The sequence below is a fragment of the Lacerta agilis genome, chromosome 1 (assembly GCF_009819535.1).
Source record: "Lacerta agilis isolate rLacAgi1 chromosome 1, rLacAgi1.pri, whole genome shotgun sequence".
NCBI lineage: Eukaryota > Metazoa > Chordata > Lepidosauria > Squamata > Lacertidae > Lacerta > Lacerta agilis.
Window position 1 is genome coordinate 48,880,057 of NC_046312.1, and position 21,398 is coordinate 48,901,454.

General features: G+C 46.2%; 1 protein-coding gene across 1 annotated transcript in view; it reads left to right on the forward strand.

Annotated features, from left to right (window-relative positions):
- Positions 1 to 944: 944 nt before the first annotated feature.
- Positions 945 to 21,398, forward strand: part of CHRM4 (cholinergic receptor muscarinic 4) — a 48,543-nt gene continuing 28,089 nt past the window's right edge. Inside the window, exon 1 of the mRNA XM_033148957.1 lies at positions 945 to 1,560. Coding sequence (XP_033004848.1) covers positions 1,446 to 1,560 — 115 coding nt within the window. The 5' untranslated portion in view covers positions 945 to 1,445. The remainder of the gene's footprint in view (positions 1,561 to 21,398) is intronic.

The following is a 21,398-nucleotide window of genomic DNA, read 5'->3' on the forward strand; positions in this document are numbered from 1 at the left end:
TGGCCACTTGTATGTAGCACTTCAGAGGCCATCTCTAATCCCAGTAACCTTTGCACCTGAGAAGGTCTGCATTATCTCCATATTGTAGGCTGCATAAAGGCCTGAGGCTAATACACAGCAGTATCCCTCACTCACCATGTGCATTATGACAGAGGTGGCATTTGAACCAGGGACTCCCAGTCTCTGGGCTGCTACCCTATGAAGGCCTCTTGCTAAGTGTGAGTCATTTGGGTGATATTAGACGGCTGCCTAGTAGTATTAGACGCCAGGCTAATGGAACCCTTTGTTTTGTAGATGGCAGCGTGTATTACCTCACTTCCTTAAAAATGAAATAAACGAAGCTTGCTGCGTCTGGGGCCTTTTTCTGCAGAGTGGGACCTTGAACTTCTGCCCCCAAGTCCTACATTGAGGGCACTCTTGACGCCAACAGCCTCAAAACTCAGCCAAGGAGAGATGAGGAAAGGCGTAATAAGCCTTGAGAGCGACGTTAGCAAACCTCTCTTCGGTGCTGTCGTTGGGCTCATTTGCGCGCCCCGCTCCGCGAGGAGCTGTCCAAGTGCTGAATCGCCTGTCGGGCGCTTTAGCCTTTCTGGTCCAGAAAGCACCCAGACGTGGAACTGGCAGGGCGCTTTTCTCCAAAATAACAACGAGCCTCCCTAAGGCTTCCAGAACAGACACGCTTCGCTCCACCGGAGTTGGCAAATTGCTCTGTGCTCAGGGGAGCCGACGGAGCCACCCCGGCCCTCTGTTTAATCAGGGCTTAACCGGCTTTCTCAATTTCCTCTCCAGCTCACGGAAGGGAAAGCTCTTCTCCCAGCAGCCTTAGAGCACGCCTTTGTCCCCAAGCAGAGCCACCCATCTCCGTTAAAACATACGCGAACCGGCGTCCTTTCCAGGTCGCGCTCATTCAAGCTTTCCACACTGCCAGGGCGGAGCACGGGGAGGCTTCTCCAGGTCGCCTCGCTCCAGTGGCTGGCTGGGGAGACCCCCTCTGACCCGAGAAGATAGTGGAGATAGTGTGCAGAGTGAGTGGTGAGACGGATGACCTCGTGGGTGTCTCCCCTGGTCTCTCCACTCCCCGCCCCGGTTTTCCAGCGGCAGCCCCAGTCCCCAGGCTGAAGGGGAACAATAAAGAGGAGGAAAAGTAGCCCTCGCAGCGCCCTAATGATTGGATGAGGCGCCATTACATCATTTCCCCCCCTTTCCTGGGCTGCCTCGCTGATTTTCTTGCATTGGGGAGAAAAGTGCGCGCGCGCTAGTTAGTAGGAGCGGGAAGCACATCTGGGGAAGAGGGAGGACTGGGTGCCCGCACGACACACACACACACACACACACACACACGCCCTCCCCTAGAGCTGTGGCCAGCGGCTTGCCCGAACTCCTTCCCAGCCCCAGGTGGTCAGAGAGGAGTTTGGAGAGCGGGAAGATGCTCCGGAGAACGTCCCATGAAGCGGAACCTGGAGGGCGAGGGCTCCTCCGTCTCCTCTGATCCGCGCCTGCCGCTCAAGTGCGGGGAAATGGGCTTTGAGAACGCCACGGACAAGCGGTGGGGCATGGCTGGTAAGTTTCACTCGCGGAGAGCGGGCTCTTGCCTTGGGATCGGGGCAGCTGGGAATGCCTTTACCCCTTTAGCGTGCGAAGGGGCTGCAGTAGGTCACCCTCCGAGCTGGCTTTTGTGTGATCTCGACCCCCGCACCCAAACCCCGGGGAGCAAACGAGTTAACCGGATTGAGAGCCGGGCATCCGTTTGGGTCAAGCATCCGTTTCCCTGCTGCCTTGTCAGTCCGGTAGGAACCACTGAGGCGCCAGAGGGGTCCTCCAGCGACCTCTGCTCCGGAGCAAGGACACTCCGGGTACTACTTAAGGCACACTGAGAAGGGGCAAGGTTGGCACGTGGGATCTAAGGAGAAGCAAAAACCAAAAAAAAACACAACACCTCCCCACAACCTCTGGGAAGAGGGGGATGACATCCAGGAGGCGAACATCTGTGGGGAGTGGGAGCACGCGGTTGTGTTCCCTCAAACTTTGCGTTGAGGGACAAACTGGAGGAAAGCAGTTTGCTTTGCTTTTCTTTCTTTTTTTGCATCAAATGGAATCACCTTTCTTCATTGCTCCCCCACAAACTTTCCCGAGGTCCATTTGTCTGCAACGTCCATTGCACGGCTTCTTCTGCTCCATTATTTCTCTCGCTAGTATTCTAAGCGTGGTGATTGTAATAACACCCACGAGAAAACCTGGTGCCGGTTGGATGGATTTACCCCTCTCAAACTGGGTGAATGAGAAAGAGTAGCTGGGATTCCTGCTAGCTGCCCCCAACTCTTGCCTTTGCTCCGGACCAATGTCCCGCAGCACCGTGGTACGACTGAAAAGGGGGTTCACTCACAGCAGTGGGTATAAGGCAGTAGGATGGAGGGATGGACACCGAGTGCTGAGTTCGAACCAGGACCTACCACATGTTTTCACTGTCCAAGCAATGAGAGAGCGGGCGAGAGTTTCTGTGCGAGTGCAGAGTTCATTTAGTTCACTGCTAAAAAGCCCCCTCCTTCCCCACCCCACCCCCAAATATCTGGAGCGATGGGGTGCAGGTTCAAGGTGAGAGGTCTGAGCCGCTCCGCTGGCTTGAACCAGTTGATAAATATGAATGATAAAGAACAATCCTTTCCCCAACGCGGACGAGGGGCAGTTATACTGCCCTTGTTCCACCCACTGCCCTCCTGCCTTCACAGCCCTGCATTCTCCCAAGCTGAACCGAGAGAGAGAAAGCTCTGAGGCAGAGCCCCACGTTCGGGGAGTTGTGGCATCGAGCTGCCCTTGTGGCAAAGCCACCTGGCTATGGAAGTTGCGGAAGGATTAACCTGACTTCAGATCCAGCTTCTTTGATTCTGCTGGCTGCAGCGTTCCAGGAGCAGGATTCGGGATTATGTAAATGTGGATCGTCCCTCTTGGCTAAACTCGTGCTAATTAGGGGATGAAGAGTTGCAGTGCTTTGTCCCTTTCTCCTTGGTCCTTCCTTCAGTGTGCTAGAACTGTGGGGATGTTGGGGTGCGGGGGTAGGGGGCCTTAGTTCCCTGTCCCACGCACCAATAAAAATGGAACTGATAAGAGGGACAGCTGTGGGTGAGATATGACCGTGATGGAGTTTGTTGTAGCTCACTTAATGCAGGCGCTCCAGTTGCTCTGTAACCAAGGTTAGATGGTGGCAAAGTGTGGGTTCTGTCCCATGTTACCAACGGTGACTGTGAAAGCAGGTAGACTTGATTATTGCTTGCACATTTGCCATCCGTTTACTTGGCACTTTATCCATGAGCAAAAGCAAACTAGGACCCTGCCACATGGTAGAGCATGAGCCTCTTAATCTCAGGGTCGTGGGTTTGAGCCCCACATAATTGGGCAAAAGATTCCTGCATTGCAGGGGGTTGGAATAGATGACCCTCGTGGTCCCTTCCAACTCTGTGATTCTATGTAATCGAACTTTCAACAGTACAGGAGCAATATAAGGGAGAGAGGGAGAAATAAGGTTCATGGTGAGAGGTGAGGCATGGTAGGGGAAGGGTTGGAAAAGGGGTGAATGTTAGCAAAGTTGTTTTAGACGACGGACACATACAAGGATGTGATGTGGCATACTCTGTCCTGTGGGGAGTGACCACTGTTCTGGTGACAAGTGTGCAAGAACATCAATATATGTGCCTGTGAATGATACATTTTGATAGGACAGTAACTGCGGGGTGGAATCAGGATAAACTCTGAGTCCAGTTTAGGCAGAGTGATTGCTAAATTCTCTGGATGAATTTGCAAGAATGGGGGAGGGGGTGGCAGGTTAGTGGTGGAAATGAATCCCCACTAATAGGATACCAACGGGACAGCTTTGCTAGCACCCGGCATTTCAAAAACAAAATCAAACAAAAGTTGACCTCTGGAACTCAACAGATTGACTCATAAATTGTGAAATTTACAGCACAATTCTATGCATCTATTCTTTGCTTAGTAAAGTTCAATGCAAGTTGCTGTAGCCCGAAAGACATGCAATATGGGCTACTTCCCCTTGTCTTTGCTCCCAAATGACTTAGAGGCATGCTTCTTTTCAAGAATTTCATCAATCCCAGCAGTAATTCCCCTTCTTTGAACTGCATCCATTTATTTTATTTTTTTTTTTTTTATAAGAATTTATTGGCATTTTTCTATAACAAACATATACCCACACCCACACCTACAATAAACAAATGCAGAACAAATAAAACAAATACAAACAATGTCAAGCTTTCTTATTGCATCTTTCTAGAAAAAAAAAAATTTCTAGTTCCATATCTTGACTTTTGACTTCCCCTGCCTTTTCACCTTCGAGTTTGTATCCTTAGTCTATTTTATAACCATTTCTCCTACAAAAAAAAGCATTAACTACAATTGTATAATTACATTCAATTATATCTTCAACAGTTGCTAAAAATGCATCATCATAATAATACCTCACCATTTAATCTTCTAAATCCATAAACTTAATCCACTTAAATTCACTTTGCTTATACTCCACCTCATAAATCTTCTCAAATCATTCACATCTAATCTATCTCTTCTATCCTTAAGGTTGCCGCTAGTAACATAAAAACTTGAAATATCTCCTTTCATGTTCAAATAAGAAATATAACAAAAAGTTGTTGACAGTATTCACCCTCCAATTTCAATTTACCATATCAGGCTGCATAAAATTTTACTTAATGCTTCACCCCACACCCCCTCTGTCCATTATTCTTCTCCTAATGGCATCAGCACTGAGCTTCCATATCTCTTCCCTCTCCAAGCGTCCACAGATCCAGGCACAGTCCAAACCTCTCCTTGCCGCGAGTTCAGAGGTGTCCATCTCATCATCTCTCAGCTTCTTCGGTTCTTTGTAACATTCCTTTTCTTCTTGTAAATACCTTAATTCTCTGTCCCTGGCCCCCGAGCTCACACCTCGGGGACAGGATATACGAAATCTTAACGTCGCCTTGGGGCTGCCACCCCCAAAAAGCGAATTTCTTCTCCGAAGTAGCTCATTCATTTCACTCCATCTTTGCATCCATCCTCTCAACTCTTTGGCAAGGCTTTCTTCCAAAGTATCAAAAGTTTTGTAAGCCTCCTCTGTGGGCAATTGGTTCCATTTCAGACCCCCACACAAGACTTTGACTTTTCTATAAAGCAGTTCCACCTTCAAGGCAGTGAGTCTCTGTTCGTCCGTTAGTCCAGAGTTCAGTGCCAGTTCAAGGACGAAACCCAGCATACTGGCAGAGGAGGAGGAAGTGGGTATCATATTTCTACTCCCCTCTTTGTTCGTCGCCATTTTCCTGAACTGGAGCGCAAATACCGCAACTTTAAAAGGAGATATTTTCCTCTAGTTAACTTCCCAAAAGAAACGTTTGCCAGTCTCCTGTGTCAATTTTAAATACATTGTAACCAGTTCTGTAGCAGCAATCGGTCAAACTGGTTAGATTCTTGAGCTCGAAGGGAGGGAGGGCAGGCTGCCATTCTCCTTCCCCCCGGATCGTTCCAAAAGCACAATTTCTAATCAAATTCTTTACTCACGACCACCGGGTTCTTTTAGCTCCATTCTTCACAGGTAGAACTTGGACGCTCACCGCGGGCTCTGTCGCCGCATTTGCATCCCGGTTGGGGCATGTCCCCGAAGCCCGGCTCCGTTTGCCCTTCACCCCCACTCCCCCTTTACAGGGGGGGCAAGGGAAGGGTTCAGAGCCTTCGCGGGCGCAGCCGGGGAGCCCAGGGTGCGGGACGCTCTTCCCGCACCCCAACCGGAGCCGCGCGCTGCGGTAGCGCGGCTCCTAACCCCCGGGATGGACAAGGCGCTTCGGACCCGAAGCAGCCTTCGACCACCCGGCGATGGCGTCGCCGCCGGAAGTGCATCCATTTATTTTAATGTAGCTTTTGATCCCACCCATCCATGTGGCATTGCCCAGAAGCCCTTTCTTTTCGTTTTGCTCTATACATTGCAGGGTATAAAATGACTCAGAGCAGTGCTGGATAAACAAACAAGACAGAAGTATAACATGATGTTCTAGCTATCACTGTGCTCTCATTGCTGCGCTCCTGTTTAAACAATGGCTTAATTTGGTGTAATGCTTACATTGTTCATTTGAGGGCAGACCCATTATGCAAAGGTTCAATTTAGTGACATGAGAGCAGTCGCCTCTTGGTATCAAAGCAGGCACCTGCCTTTTCGTCTTCTTTGCCAAAGAGATGTCTTTTTCCAGCAGCAAACTGCCGGCATCTCAGTGGTTAATTTCCAAATAAATACCTGCCTCCGAAAGTCTGTAAGTAAATGATGTGGGTCATGATGTACAAAGTGAACGGGTTGGTGACAGTGAATCAGGTCCCATGTTGCAATCTGATTGAGTTAGATAAGTCACAACTATTCACATAAAATAATATAAAAACACCTGGCGTCTCCCTCTCCTATTTGCACTGGGAAAAATTGAAAACACATTTTTCTTATTAACAAAATGCCATATGCATGCAAAAATAAGTGTCCGTGTGATGCTCATCTAGAAGATATTTATGTACAGTTGGGCTAATTAAAGATAAATGGAACCTTGACTTACCAGAAATAACCCAGATTCGATGATGTTTCAAATAGCATGGGGTTGTTGTTTTTAATAGGGAAAAAAACCAACGGTTGTTGCATGTTGAAGTCAAGATGGATCAACTTTTTCAGTGCATGTGCTGAACTGGTATTTTCTGAACTCTGGATTTGCTCATGGTACAAGGCATCCAAAAATATACATTGAACCAGAATGTGGGGTTTGTTTGTTTTTTCTTTGGAGAGACAACTTTAATGTACTGGACCATTCTGAAGCTTGGTTTAACCACTGCAAATCTGATGGAAAAAGTCAACTTCAGCATGTTACAAGTGCTACAGCCAAATGACGGCCTGCCCTTCAAATGCTGCCCTAGGCACTCACCAGTCCTGCTGGAAAGGCAGCAGGGATGAGGAACCTATTGCTTTCCAGATGTTGTTGGACTGCAACTCATATCATCCCATGCTGGCCGGGGCCAATGGGAGTTGGAGTCCAACAACACCTGGAAAGCAATAGGTTCCCTGCCCCTGATTTGCAGCCTCCTGACCAGTCACAGTTCATACAGAGCATATTGCTGTCATACATGCATATACTGCTTGATTGCAAGAAAAATACTCAAAGCCGTTTATCTGCACCGCATACTTATTTTGGTTTTATACTGTTGTGGCTTATCATAAACAATGCTGGGAAGTGTGATAAGGAGAAGTTGTGGAGAAGTTTCCATTACCTATTTCTAGCCCCCTGCACAGAAATGCGGATCCCAAAGTTCTTTGGGCAAAACACTGCTAAGCCAATAAAAACCTGGCATGTGTGCCTGTGACTTACAACGTTTACACAGCTCGTGCTGATTGCGAGAACCAAGAGGAGGCTCCTATGTCAGGGAAAACGGTGAGTAGGAGTTCTAGCTTTGCAGGAGTAGGGATGGTCCCTCTCGGGGCAGGTGGGGAATTCATCCTCTAGCTTATTGAAGCACACCCATTGTCAAAGGAAGGCCTATTGACAAAGAAAGGGATGGCAGTCCCATTCTGGGAATATCATGTCTATTTTCGCAAGAGGCTCCAAATATGCTGTCTAATTGGTAGCTTCTTATAAGGTAGTTAGTTAGGTAACTAGTGTGGAAGTCAGTAGGGCATGAAACTCGTGCCAGCAGTGGAAAGGGGTGGCTAAGTGCAGGTTAGGGATGGGAGGACGGACACGCTTGAAGTTAAGCATGTGCCTTCTGGTACATGGATCAAGCCTGAAATTCACAGCCTCGGAATGCCCTGCTGTAAGATTTTGGTGGCATTTAGACGCATGGCTCTTGAGCAGAAACATATGTCACATGGAGGAGTTAATATTGCCATGAAAAGTGCTCCTGGCATTGGCTTTCTTTGTCTGACTTACAGTTCACAAAGTCTATACAAACTGACAGAAGATCCAGACAGTCACAGCATGATCTTGAGAGAAAATAACATTTAAGGGGTTTGATGCATGGGTGCCGTGCAGGCTGGCTCTGTGAAAATGAGGGCTGATGCAATACACATAATAGGTTTCCTTGGTTTAGATGTATACTGACCTCAATGGGTGACCGTGGTTTCCTTTAACTACAATTCCTTTTTAATCTAAATTTAGAAATGACGTATCGTTGGCATGGTTCAGTAGAAAAGGGCAGTGTTTTCATGCTAAAACATGCCACATGCTGCAGTCTATTAATCTGTTCAATTAAGTTATCTGAGGGTCTTGAGACTTCCAGTTTAATTGACAGGAACGGGATGGGCTAGTTCTTGCTTGCAGTTTGTTCCCTTGCAATGCAGGGTCAAAAGCAAACACATCATTAATATAAGGCATTTGAATTATCTGCAGAGTGTGAGTGTGGAGGGGAGGAATAAGGCATAAGTCAAACTTTGCATGGAAGCTGTTCACACAAATGACAGTTTACAGATCAAGCCACTTCTGCATGTAAGAACAGAGGAAGGTTTTCATGTATTACTGAAAAAAAGTGAAAAAAATTTCAGCCTAAAGAAAGCAGTTTGGTGGTGAAAACTTCTGCACCCTCTTTCATGAAGTTTATTTTTTTTACAAAAGCAGTGCTGTTGTGGACAACTAACTGGGGTCTTGTTGGTGAGCTTTTGGTTGCCTAGGATTGCTGTGTGTTTCAGCTGCAGATTGAGCTTTCCTAGCTTGTTGTCCATAAGCAACTTTGGAACTTTCAATACAAACTAGAAAGTGCATTGTTCCCAGGCTCCGTTCAGCCACAAACGCACTTTGGCAAGGCCATTTCCTTTGCCTTGGTACTGTCCCTTCTCCATGGCTTCCCACTGCCCACTTGTCCTGCTACTGGTAGCTAGGGATGATGGGATTTGTAGTCCCAAAACGGCTGGAGACCCATGTTTGGAAAACCCTGGCGTAGCTAATAAAGCTTACTGGACATGGGAAGCACTTAGAGGGGGATTACACGTAGCACAATGGCAATACAGTGGTACCTTGGGTTAAGAACTTAATTTGTTCTGGAGGTCCGTTCTTAACCTGAAACTGTTCTCAACCTGAGGTACCACTTTAGCTAATGGGGCCTCCCACAGCCGCCGCGCAGCCGCCACACAATTTCTGTTCTCATCCTGAAGCAAAGTTCTTAACTCAAGGTACTATTTCTGGGTTAGCAGAGTCTGTAACCTGAAATGTCTGTAACCTGAAGAGTCTGTAACCCAAGGTACTGCTGTAATTCTGCCAGATGAAACAATTCCCTCCACTTCTCGCCTTTGTGCTGTTCTGGGGGCAGCCAATGGCAGGGGCACAAAGAGGGAAGAGGTTGGCGAAGGTCCCCTTGTGTGGTGAAGGTTTTTGTGTGGGCTTCCATCATTGGGACTTGTTAGTTGATTCAGACCCTTAGTATTTAAGAGAAATGTCTTACTTGCCTAATATTACTGTCTAAGGCAGTTGTTGTTAATATATTGTCCACACTTCACCCTAATGTCCCAGGGTGGCTTACAGCCTTAAAGCACAATATCAATAGAAACTCAAAGCAACAGACAATCCTAAAAGCAAAGATGTGTCCTTAAAACAAGCACCCGAGTGTCAAAAGTCAGGGTATAATGACCATGGCAGACATGCCTCTGTGGGGAGGGAGTCATCTAGGGGCCAAGGCATACATATGGGAGTCTGTATGTAATTGCCCTAAATTGATCAAGACAATATTGGCTGAGACACAACCAGGGAACCAAAATTGGTGGCAGGGATTAGATCTGGTATTAGCATACCGTATTTTTCGCTCCATAAGACACACTTTTTTCCTCCTAAAAAGTAAGGGGAAATATCTGTGCGTCTTATGGAGTGAATTGTGGTCCCTGGAGCTGAATTGCCCGGGGGCCAAAAGAGGATCATGCTTTTTATTTAACAAAGAGAAAAGGGAGTGTTGAAAGGACCCCGCTCAGCAGCTGATCAGCAAGAGATCGGGAGAGAGATAAGAGTCTCGGCTCCCTTTCAGCCCTGCCCTCCATTGTTGAATGTGCTGCAGAGGGAGGTTGTTTGTTTCCCCAGCGACATGTGACTGGCTGATTAGATTATCTGTCTGGAAACTGTAGAAAAGGCTCCCTTTCCTTTGTAAGCTGCGGAAATGTGAGTTGAACCCCATAAAAATGGGGCTTTTCCTCTTTGCTTTCCCCCCTTTGCAAAAGCTTTGCTTTTCCCTTTGCAAAAAAGCTGCAAAACTTTTAGCTGATCCTCCCAAAAAACAGGGTTTTTCCCTTTGCAAAAAAGCTGCAAAACTTTTAGCTAATCCTCAAAAAACAGGGCTTTTAGAAGAGGAAAACCAGAAAAATACTTTTTTTCTTGTTTCCTCCTCTAAAAACGAGGTGCGCCCTATGGTCCGGTGTGCCCTATGGAGCGAAAAATATGGTACCTGTTTAATGACTTTGAAGACTTCCAAAATCTGGCAAATAGCAACCTAACAATGTGTCCCATTAAGCAGTATCCGAAAGGAATGTTTATGTGCAAAACTCATGCTGCAGTCATTTAGAAGTAAGAAAATGCCCTGAACAGGTTCATACTTTTTTCTCTAGCTGTTCTCTATATCAGATAAAGTGATTTGTCATTTTGAGATAAAATCACAAGTATGTGAATAAAATACCATATGTTGTGTGTTGGCAAATAGGTGTTTAGGGCTGAAGATCAATGTTGGTTGTTTGGCAACCGTGTTGCAACCCAGTAGGATGATGGTGCACCCCCTTTCCCAAGCCTCCCGAGGATGCTGCTTGGCTGCAGGTGGATGAATCAGAGCTACAGCAGGAAGAGCAGCTGGAAGTTGCCTGTCCCTCCAGATGTTTGTGGAGAAGGGGCACCGCTGGAGATCGTCATTCTTTTACATCTCACCCCAAAGGGATTTTTGTTACCATGCAGCCAACTGCTTCTGTACCCCCAATACATTAATACTTCACATTAATCTGTGTCAATTTGATTGCAACAGACAGACATGGTAGAGGAAGTTGTTTCTTGAAAAGTGAGACTGTAGTTACATTAGCAGCGCAAAGCATTCTGTATCGTCACACCATGATGTAGCCAGGATTTTTGTTGGGGGGGCAGAACCACAGCTATGTATTTTCATTGATTTTTATTGATTTAGGGGGGGGCAGCTGCCCCTCCCTGCCCCCCCTGGCTACGCCTTTGAGTCACACATCTATCTTTTTCTTTAGGATTGTTCCCTGGGCTGTCCAGGAGACTTTGTCAATTCATTTTCACCTTATGGAAAGCGGGTTAGTAGTGAAAATGTCTATGCCACGACTGTTCCCACTTTGGGTGGGGGTTGTTTTTTGTTGTTGTTTTTATTACAAAAACAGCATCAGTGGGGATTTTTGTGGCTTTAAGATTCTCAAGGTCCAATTGCTACCCTACATTTGTTATCAGGCCTGTTCATTTGTGACCCAGCAAGCCAAATGCTGCCTGACAGTCCGCTAGGGATTTGATAAATCTCCTGCTTTTGTTGCCAATCTGGGACTTCTAAAACTGGATGGTGGGTATGTGTTGAGCACTGGGCGGGAAGGCTGTAATCGATGGCTGAAGTAGCCTACTTATTCAGCTTGGTGGATCATGTCTGCGTGTAAATTTATTTACACCAAGGATTTGAAATAATCAGTCCTCACAGCCTCTCTTGCAGGAGTTATGGATAATTGAAAATCATCTGCTTTCTTAAGGGTTTCTTCCAATATACTTTTAAAAAAACACAAAAAAAAACACCATTGTCTCAAGAAAGGCTCTGTTCTGCACAGGTCACATCCTGGTACTGTTGGGGATAATGCCACAGTGCTATATATCTAATTAGTCGATGCATTAATTCATTGCAAGCCTGGCCATAGCAATTTATCATCCCAGTCCTGTACTGAATGCTCCTGAATGGTAACAATACATTCAGTTAGATAACTCCCTGAACTCTTAATTGACTGGATTTGTTCCTGTCCACTCTGCTTCTCTTGCCATGTCTTTCTTTGTGTTTGCTCCTCTGACTGATCCTGTGAGCAGACTCTTGGTTTTTGCTTTTCAAATTACTGTTTGGCTTTCCCCCCCCCCCCCCCGTGACTTCAAGCCAGGAAATGTATGGCAAAGCTCCATCCATCTTTTCCCATGATGGGATTAGATACCAAACAGGGGGAACGAAGCTGATACCAATGACAGTCTACAGAGAATGATTAGCAGAGCCATATCTTAGTTAACCTAGTCAGTTTCCTCCTATAGAAGATTTGCTTTTCCTGCTGAGATGTGTGAGAGGAACCATTTTAGCAACCAGCAAATGGTTCCGTCTTCAGGCAGATATGTTCACAGGAACCATCTGTACACAGCTATCATGCATATTCTTTACACTTTCCTTGACTGCTGGTCAATGTGTGATTTTTTTTAAAAAAAAGCTATGGTTTTTACTGACCCCACTAGTTTAACATGACAACTCTCTAGGAGGGCATATGAATGAGAAGCTTTCCATGGGTGCTGGAGTGCTTTGAGTGTTATGCAAGAAGAAAATCTGAGGGCAATTGTATACATTACCGGAACATTACAAGAACATTCCTGGATCCCAGTTCTGTACCCATGCCAATAATAATTAGAAGTTCACACATGATCTTATGTGATTTCGCTATTAAAATGTTGCCTGGATGGCATGGGATCTAGCCATGGGGGAAAGGTGGGCATACATTTAAATAATAAACAAATAAACCCCTGTCGTTCCAGTGTGGTGGACTCGTAATCTGGTGAAGCGGGTTCGCATCTCTGCTCCTCCACATGCAGCTGCTGGGTGACCTTGGGCTAGTCACACTTCTCTGAAGTCTCTCAGCCCCACTCACCTCACAGAGTGTTTGTTGTGGGGGAGGGAGGGAACGGAGAATGTTAGCCGCTTTGAGACTCCTTCAGGTAGTGAAAAGTGGAATATCAAATCCAAACTCTTCTTCTTCTTCTTCTTCTTCTTCTTCTTCTTCTTCTTCTTCTTCTTCTTCTTCTTCTGAACCAGTCCTTGCCACAGGTATCTGTAAGAACAGAATGCTTGACTAGATAGGCCACTGGCCTGATCCAGCAGGCTCTTATGTTCTTATTAAGCTAGGCAGTTCAACTTTTCATACTAAGTGGGCTGCAAGAGGACATGGAATCTGTGGGTCATAAACTGCCTTGTCGTGAGAGGTGGGTGGTGAGGGAGTAAGGCCAAAAGCAAAGGAGGCATGAAGCTCTGGCAAGGTCCTAGAGCCCTTGCACATCCTCTCCCAAGCTGGGAAAGCACTAAATAGGCTTTGGGAAGGAGCTGGGAGGACTCGAGGACCCTGTCAGGGTCATCTAGTCCAACCCCCTGCAATATTTTGCCCAATATGGGGCTTGAACCCACAACCCTAAGATTAAGACTCTCATGCTCTACCAGTTCAGCTATCCCAGGGATCTTCCAGTGTTAAATGGTAACTCTGGGGGCTAAAACATTTTGAGAGGGCAAATTATTTTGGCTTTCTGACCCTGGATGAATACAGCTACTTGCCTGAATTATATGGTGGAAGACCACTGGGAACTTGATTACAATCCTGTAAAAATGAGCTCTTTTCATTCTGCAGCAACACGTCCTCTGTGCTGCAAGCTGATTGTGAAAATATTGCTATTCAGGGTAATCTTCCCCAACTAGGGCTCTCCAGATATTTTGGACTACAACTCTCATCAGACACCAGGTTGAGGAAAGCTCACTTTAACACCCTTGCCGAACAACACTTGAAACAGAGAAAAAGATAGGGTGCCATTCTTGGAAAGCTGGCTGGCTGGCTGGGTGTGCTTCTTTGTTTTCTTCACCCCTCAGCCAGTTGTCCTCTTGAGTAGGCCTTCTCTGTTGGGGTTCAAGGTTCATGAGCTCTGCCCTGGATACCTTTCTTTCCTTTGATGCACAGCCCTTAGACATAATTCCAGAAATATTGAAAACCACTCTCTTCTCCTTTAATTCCTGTGCAGAACAGTGATGTCAGAAACAGAGCCCTGAGCCCTGAGCCCTGAGCCCTGGCTCCCATTAAGGCTTTTTTGGTATACAAGGATTGCTTCCCCAACTTCCCATCCCCAGTAGAGTATCTGTGAAGAGCACAAGCACCCTGTCACCTGCCCTGTAATTACTCCCTTAGAACCTGGGAGGGAGGAGTCCATCTCTCAGGGCAACTGCATAGTTGTACTAACAGCTCTGGCCTTCCTGCTGGGCACAATGAATAATGAAATTCCGAAAAATTGAAGGAGAATTTTTATGTATGCAATAGCAGCCAAGCTTCTTGTCTCCCAGATAATGCAGATCAGGGCTGCTGGCGGCGGCGGCGGGGGGGGGGGGATCTTGCTACTTACACCTAGCAAAAGGGCACTTCTCCAGTGTTTGGAAACTGATATACACCTTCTCCATCTATCTTATTGCATCATGTGCAGATACTCTGTCCTAGCCCGGGCCTGTCAGCTGCAGTGCTGCAATCAACATAATCAGGAAGCAATTGTAGCTTTAATATTTTGGCTTAAGAATTGACTCCCACCCCTCCAAAGCATCTAATTAAACAGCCTTGCTTGATTTTCCAATTATAACAAAAATGCTGAAAACTTAGAAAAGGGTTCGTGCATAGAAAGGAAAGAAGGAAGCACCATCTCCTCCTGGAATGACACAGGTCTCAGTCCTATGCACATTTGCTCAGCTTTAAGTCCCAGCAGATTCATAGGACCGCCTCCTGTACCGCTGAAGGTTTCAGCTGATGATTAATTAGCTGGAACTAAAATCTGCTTAAAATCTGGGGTGTACTCAAACTCAAACGCAATAGCAAAAACAAACAAACACAAAATTACTGGTAAAAAATATGGGGATCCAGGAAAAAAGTGAACTACAAGAAATTTGTGATTTGGAAATTAGCAAAAAAGTAAAGTATCTGGGTATTTGGCTCACGACAAAGAATATTTATCTATTCCAGGACAATTACGTCAAGACCTCGAAGGAGATAAAAAAAGAATTTGGAGATCTGGAGCAGGCGAAACATCTCCTTTTGGGGAAGAATCTCGACAATAAAAATGAACGTGCTTCCAAATATGATCTTTCTATTCCAATCAATTCCAGTGATCAGGGGAGCAAGCTGTTTCAAAGATTGACAGATGGGCATCTCAAGATTTATCTGGCAGGGTAAAAAAAAAAAAACCCCAGGATTAAGCACAAACTATTAATTGATGTTAAATAGAGTCGTTTTTCACTGCCAGATCTGAAACTATATCATGAGGTGGCTTGTCTCTCCTGGATCTGGGAATGGTTGACACTACAAAATACTGACTTGCTGGATCTAGAAGGATTCTATAATAGATACAGTTGGCATGTCTATTTAAGTATGAGAAGGTCAAAGTCCACCAAGGCTTCTTGAACCATGTGGTTAGGAAATAGTTATATATGATGTGGGCTAAGTATAAGGACTTATTAGAGCCAAAAAACGCCATGGTAGCTATCCCTGACAGAAGCATTCTCAGTTAAAAAAACACACATGAGAAGTAATTGGGCAACTTACAAAGATCTATTGGAAGAAAAAGAAAAAAGGCTAAAAAATTTAAAAAATGAAGAAATTCGGACCCATTTGACTGATTGGTTGCAATATTCAAACATTGGTTGCAAAACGAAACATTTCCAAAGGACAAACAGAAAGGTTTTGCCACAGAACTTTCAAGACCCGAGAAAGACCTAACCCCCCCCCAAAAAAAACACCCCACTCTCTAAAATGTACACACTTCTCCTTGACTGAGACATCAAGGAGGAAGAAGTAAAATCAGTAATGGTACAATGGGCCAGACACTTTGGTTACAATATTCAAATGGAATCATGGGAAAGGTTATGGAGGGGGGGGGACCTGAAATTCCCTGTGTACTATGATTTGAAAGTGAATTTCATGAAAATGCTCTACAGATGGTACTTAACACCTGTAAAATTGGCCAAAATGTATAAATCCAGGTCAAGCGTTTGTTGGAGATGCAGGGAGGCGGAAGGCATGATGATCCACATGTGGTGGAACTGCAAAAATATAAGGGATTTTTGGGAAACAATATATAATGAGCTTTTAAAAAAAAAGTTTAAATGTTTCTTCCCTAAGAAGCCTGAAGCCTTCCTGCTGGGCATAATGGATAATGAAATTCCAAAAAATTTAAGGATAATTTTTATGTATGCAATAGCAGTAGCAATAATTCTAATTGCAAAGGGATGGAAAGGAAATTCTATTATAGTGAATGGTGACCACAGAGCTTCATTTTTATAGAACTGTAGAATTGTAGAGGGATCCCAAGGCTCATCTCATCCAACCCTTTATGCAGGGTGGACCAGAATTCAAATTACAGATAAAAGCAGAAAGAGCATAGGAAAATGTACATATAAAAGATTAATTTTAGGGCCCATGCACCCCCTATTATCTATTAGCTAAAATGGGGCATGCTATGTTGTAACCCACCATTGGCCATAGGAAGCTGCCTTCAACTAGGTCTAACATTTGCCCATCTAACTCAGTATTGTTTACATCTGCAGCAGCCAATGTGGTGTCCTCAATGTGCAGTTGGGCTCAGGACCTATTGGCCCCAGCCAGCGTGGCCAGTGGCGGAAGTGCTGAGAGTTGTTAACAGTGGAGGCTGGTCTATTAGTGCCCCACCAAGCTCAGTCTACCCTCAACCAGCCTGCCTACCCCCTAACTTACAACCAGTCCAGGGGATGCCACTGACTGCCAGCTTCTTCCTTAGTCTCCATGTTGCCTTTGTAGAATTAATCAGGGAGGAGTTTGGGAACAAAGCCGGAACTAGGGTTCGTCCACACTTGTGCTTGTCCTGTACCAAGAAAGCACAGGTCTGAGCAGTTTTCCACTTGTCCCAAACTTTCTAGGCATGGATCCATGGTTTTGCCTTTGCTCCGCCGCTTTCCCCTGGGAAACCCACTATTTATCTATAAATCGGAATGAACAGCAATATGTGGAAAACCTGATTGCTGTTTGCTCCAATTCAGTGCTAAACCATGGGTTTTCCTGAGGGGAAGTAGCAGGGCAAACGGGAGTGTGGATAAACCCTTAGTTGACCTTTCCTATAATTGGCTCTGGCTCCACCCACTTTGGCTCCCCGCCTTCTTCCCCACTCATCCAATGGGCATCAGCCTCCACAGGAGTTGTAGTCCAACTACAGTGGAGGGTACCTGTTGGTTGTGACTGGCAGCAGTTCTCCAGGAGTTTTTCCCAGCTCTCCCTGTAGATTCCAGTGTTTGAACCACTGAGCTGTGGCCTTCCCCAAGGGAATATTTAGATTACTTTGGACTGGAGTGACAAAGTGATATCTGCTTACCAATCTGGTTTAAAGACCTTACAGAATTCACTTTAAAGCTATTCTTAAAGTTAATTAACTAGAAGAGCCTGGTTTCACAAAGGTTAACTAGATCTTGTCTTATTGAATGCCTTATCTGTCTGCATAAAGCTGAAGGGAGCACACAGATAAACTGCTGGCCTGTTCCACAGGAAAGATACACAAAGCATTTGCTCATCATGCCCTGACATTAGTCCATTGACTAAGCAGTCTGGCTACCCTTCAGCATCTCTTGGAGAAGGCATAGCTTTGCGCAGAGGGAGGAGGCGATACATCTTTGCTAATACAATAGCATTGGCTTCTGGGTGGCATGCAATGCGTGATGCAGATCTTGAAAAAAAACCTGGTACTTTGACACCTGCACATCATTAAAGGCTGCAGTCGGCGGTTCGAATTCCCACAATGGGGTGAGCTCCCATTGCTCGGTCCCAGCTCCTGCCCACCTAGCAGTTTGATAGCATGTCAAAGTGCAAGTAGATAAATAGGTACCGCTCCAGCGGGAAGGTAAACGGCATTTCCGTTCGCTGCTCTGGTTCGCCAGAAGTGGCTTAGTCATGCTGGCCACATGACCCGGAAGCTGTACGCCGGCTCCCTCGGCCAGTAACGTGAGATGAGCGCCGCAACCCCAGAGTCGGACATGACTGGACCTAATGGTCAGGGGTCCCTTTACCTTTACCTTTACGCTGCAAAGGGACTTACTTCTGAGTAAATGTGCATGGGATCAGAAATTACCTAAGTCTTTCTATACTGTACACAGTGCTACAACTGGGAAATGAATAGGTAATCGGGCTATGAAGTTTATATTTTTTAATGTAGATGTACGTGATTGTAAGCCACCCTTGGTGTACAATTCATTTAATAAACAGCTTTTCAACTCTATGTAGATATTGTTTAGGGAAAACAGATAGGTCATTTATACCACAAGATATTTCTTACTCTGATACCTGAGCACTGTATCAATTGCGAAGGATGGCCATGTTTCCAGGACACCTTTTCCATTTATAATACACAGCATTCGGGTCCAGTCCTTCCCTTCTCAAATCTTCCATGTATTTTAATGGGAATGCTGCATATGAAACATACAGATGTGCCCTTCCGAGCTGACCTAGCTATGCAAGTATTTTGTTCATGGATGTCCACTTGCCGGGGTGGCTCACATACTGCTTGCTGTTGCAAACCTGATTCTTTTTCACTGTGACCCCATCTCCTGCCTTGTTGTACTACTCGCTTGTGACATGGTTAGGGAACCTCTGGCCTGGGCAAATTGGGCCAGTCAGGGTTCTTAATTTGACTTTTGAGGACACTTCTCCTCATCCACACATGTCCCTCTTTTGAGGTCATATGGTGCCCAGTGTATGGGCATGTAAAGCTGTCACTGCAAAGAAACAATCTGGAGCCTAAATGTGTGCTCCTGTTTGCACTTTTGCAAGCGTGGCTTGTGTGTGTTTGGTTAAATTTGGTGATGAATGCCAGCCACGCTGCTGAGATCAGAGCAGTTCGGGAAGTCTTGATCAGAGCTCTTGAGTGGATCTGGTGTCTGCTGAGAGCACCACAGCATCCAACCCTGATTATTCCTGTGAAGTGTGACCAGGGCCATCTTAACCATTGAGCCTACTGGCGCAAGGCGCCAGGGCGCAATGGCCTGGAGGGCACCTCCGCCCTCCAACCCCACCGGCAGCGCCCGCTGGCAGCACCCTCCGGCTGCCCGGCGGAGCGCGGGAGCACGAGTTGGCTGGCTGCGCCACGCTCTCCGGCTGCCCGGTGGAGCATGGGAGCGCAAGTTCGCCGGCCGCACCAGGGCGCCTCATATACCAGTACTTAAGACGGCTCTGAGTGTGATTTGTCTTCTTTGTTGATTAAACCTGGCACCCAATAAAAGCAGTGCCACTTTCAACTCAGGAGTTCCCAAGTGCCGCTGAGATCCACTCAGGAGTTCCCAAGTGCCGCTGACTTGCATTCCACTAATCACTGTACTGGCTTTGCTGATAAAGGATATATAAAGTAGGGTTGGGGGATAATATCAATATATTGCCCAAAACCAGACTGAAGTCCATATCGTGTTATCAGTTTCATAATTTTTGACCCGGCAAAATATCGTGAGTCTTGATGTGTGTGTGCTATGTAAAAAGAATGAAGCTGGAAAAACCATGAAGCCAGCCAATGCCTCTACATAGCTCCACCCTTATTTCAGACATCGTGATATATTGGTATATTGCGACGTTTAGCTGGTGATATAGCGCAATGTTGAAAACGAGCGATCACCCAGTCCTAATATAAAGTGGGTGGGGTGGGGACATATGCACCAGGCACATGCCCTTCTTCTGAGCTGATAAATATGAATATGGTGTGGAGGGGTTATTGCCTCCTACCTACTTATCAAATATCTGGTGATATTGCATCCCCATCAGGTTGTTCGGCTGGGCAAAGAGGTTTAAATCTCTTTGCCCAAGCCCTTTTGCCTCTGCACCCAAAGCTGGAGAACTAGCAACGTTTGCTTGTGTGTTTGCGCTGCGGTAAGCTACCTCTGCTTACAGACACTCAAATCCAAAATGCTTATATGGTTTTCAAAACTACTACACTTAACCCACTACAAACAGACACGAATACTGAGCTGTAGCCAGTGTTAGTCGTACTCAAGGCAGACCTATTGAAATTACCGGTAATGTAAGTGATTAACTTAGAAAGGTAAAGGATCCCTGACAGTTAAGTTAAGTCTAGTCGCGGACGACTCTGGGGTTGTGGCGCTCATCTCACTTTACTGGCCGAGGGAGCCGATGTTTGTCCCCAGGGAGTTTTTCCGTGTCATGTGGCCAGCATGACTAAGCCGCTTCAGGCAAAACTAGAGCAGTGCACGGAAACACCGTTTACCGTCCCGCCGGAACGATACCTATTTATCTACTTGTACTTTGACATGCTTTCAAACTGCTAGGTTGGCAGGAGCTGGGACCGAGCAACAGGAGCTCACCCTGTCGCGGGGATTTGAACCGCTGACCTTCCGATCGGCAAGCCCTAGGCTCAGTGGTTTAGACCACAGCACCACCCGCGTCCCAAGTGATTAACTTAGGCCCATTTATTTCAGTGAGTTTACTTTGAGCCAAATTCGGTTGGATACAACCCAGTCTCTGTATGGCAGATGGCCCATGTGTGCCCTCCAGATGTTATATGGATTATGACTCCCAGCATCTCTGACCATTGACCATGCTGACTGAAGTGGGTGGGAGAGGTAATCCAAAACATCTGGAGGGCACCACATTCACGACTTCTGCAAATATCCCCAGAGTAGATTCTAAAACTCAGGGCCATGGGTTCCAGCCCCACGCTGGGCAAAAAAGATCCCTGCATTGCAGGGCTTGCCCCACATGCCCTTCAAGGCCCCTTCCAACTCTACGAGAGTATTATTTTGTGATACTTTTCCCCCCTGTGAGAACCTCAATGCCTATTTCATTTCTGCAGCACCTCCATCCACAATTCTCCCGAGCGTCAGCAGCTCTCCATTTTCTCATTGTTTGCTCCTAATGACTATGGTGCTGAGCGTGGGAGGGGATCCTACACGATAGATTGATGGATACAAATGTGCAGGGCAGAGCCTTTGAAAAGGACACTGTGGATAATTGCTTGTGTGCATGAAGACAGAAGTTGCTGCTCTGAATCCCAGAATCACACAACACCTTCGATGCCTCCGGGGTTGTAGGAACTACCACTGAAAGGCTCCGCCACTGATAATTAAAATCTGATTTCATTCATGCCAAACCCACACTGGGCAGGAGAGGAGGTGTGTGTGTGCTGGGGGGGGGGCGCTCCTGCAGAAGCAGCGCCGGTAGCAAAGCTTTTGGGTGGACACAGAAATCTGTTTTCACAGATTTAAATGCATTGTTGTTCATATAGCAAGACAGGTAAGAACATAAGAAGAGCCTGCTGGATCAGGCCAATGGGTCATCTGGTCCAGCATCCTGTTCTCACAGTGGCCAACCAGATGTCTATGGGAAGCCGACAACAAGACCTGAATGCCACACCACTCTTTCCTCT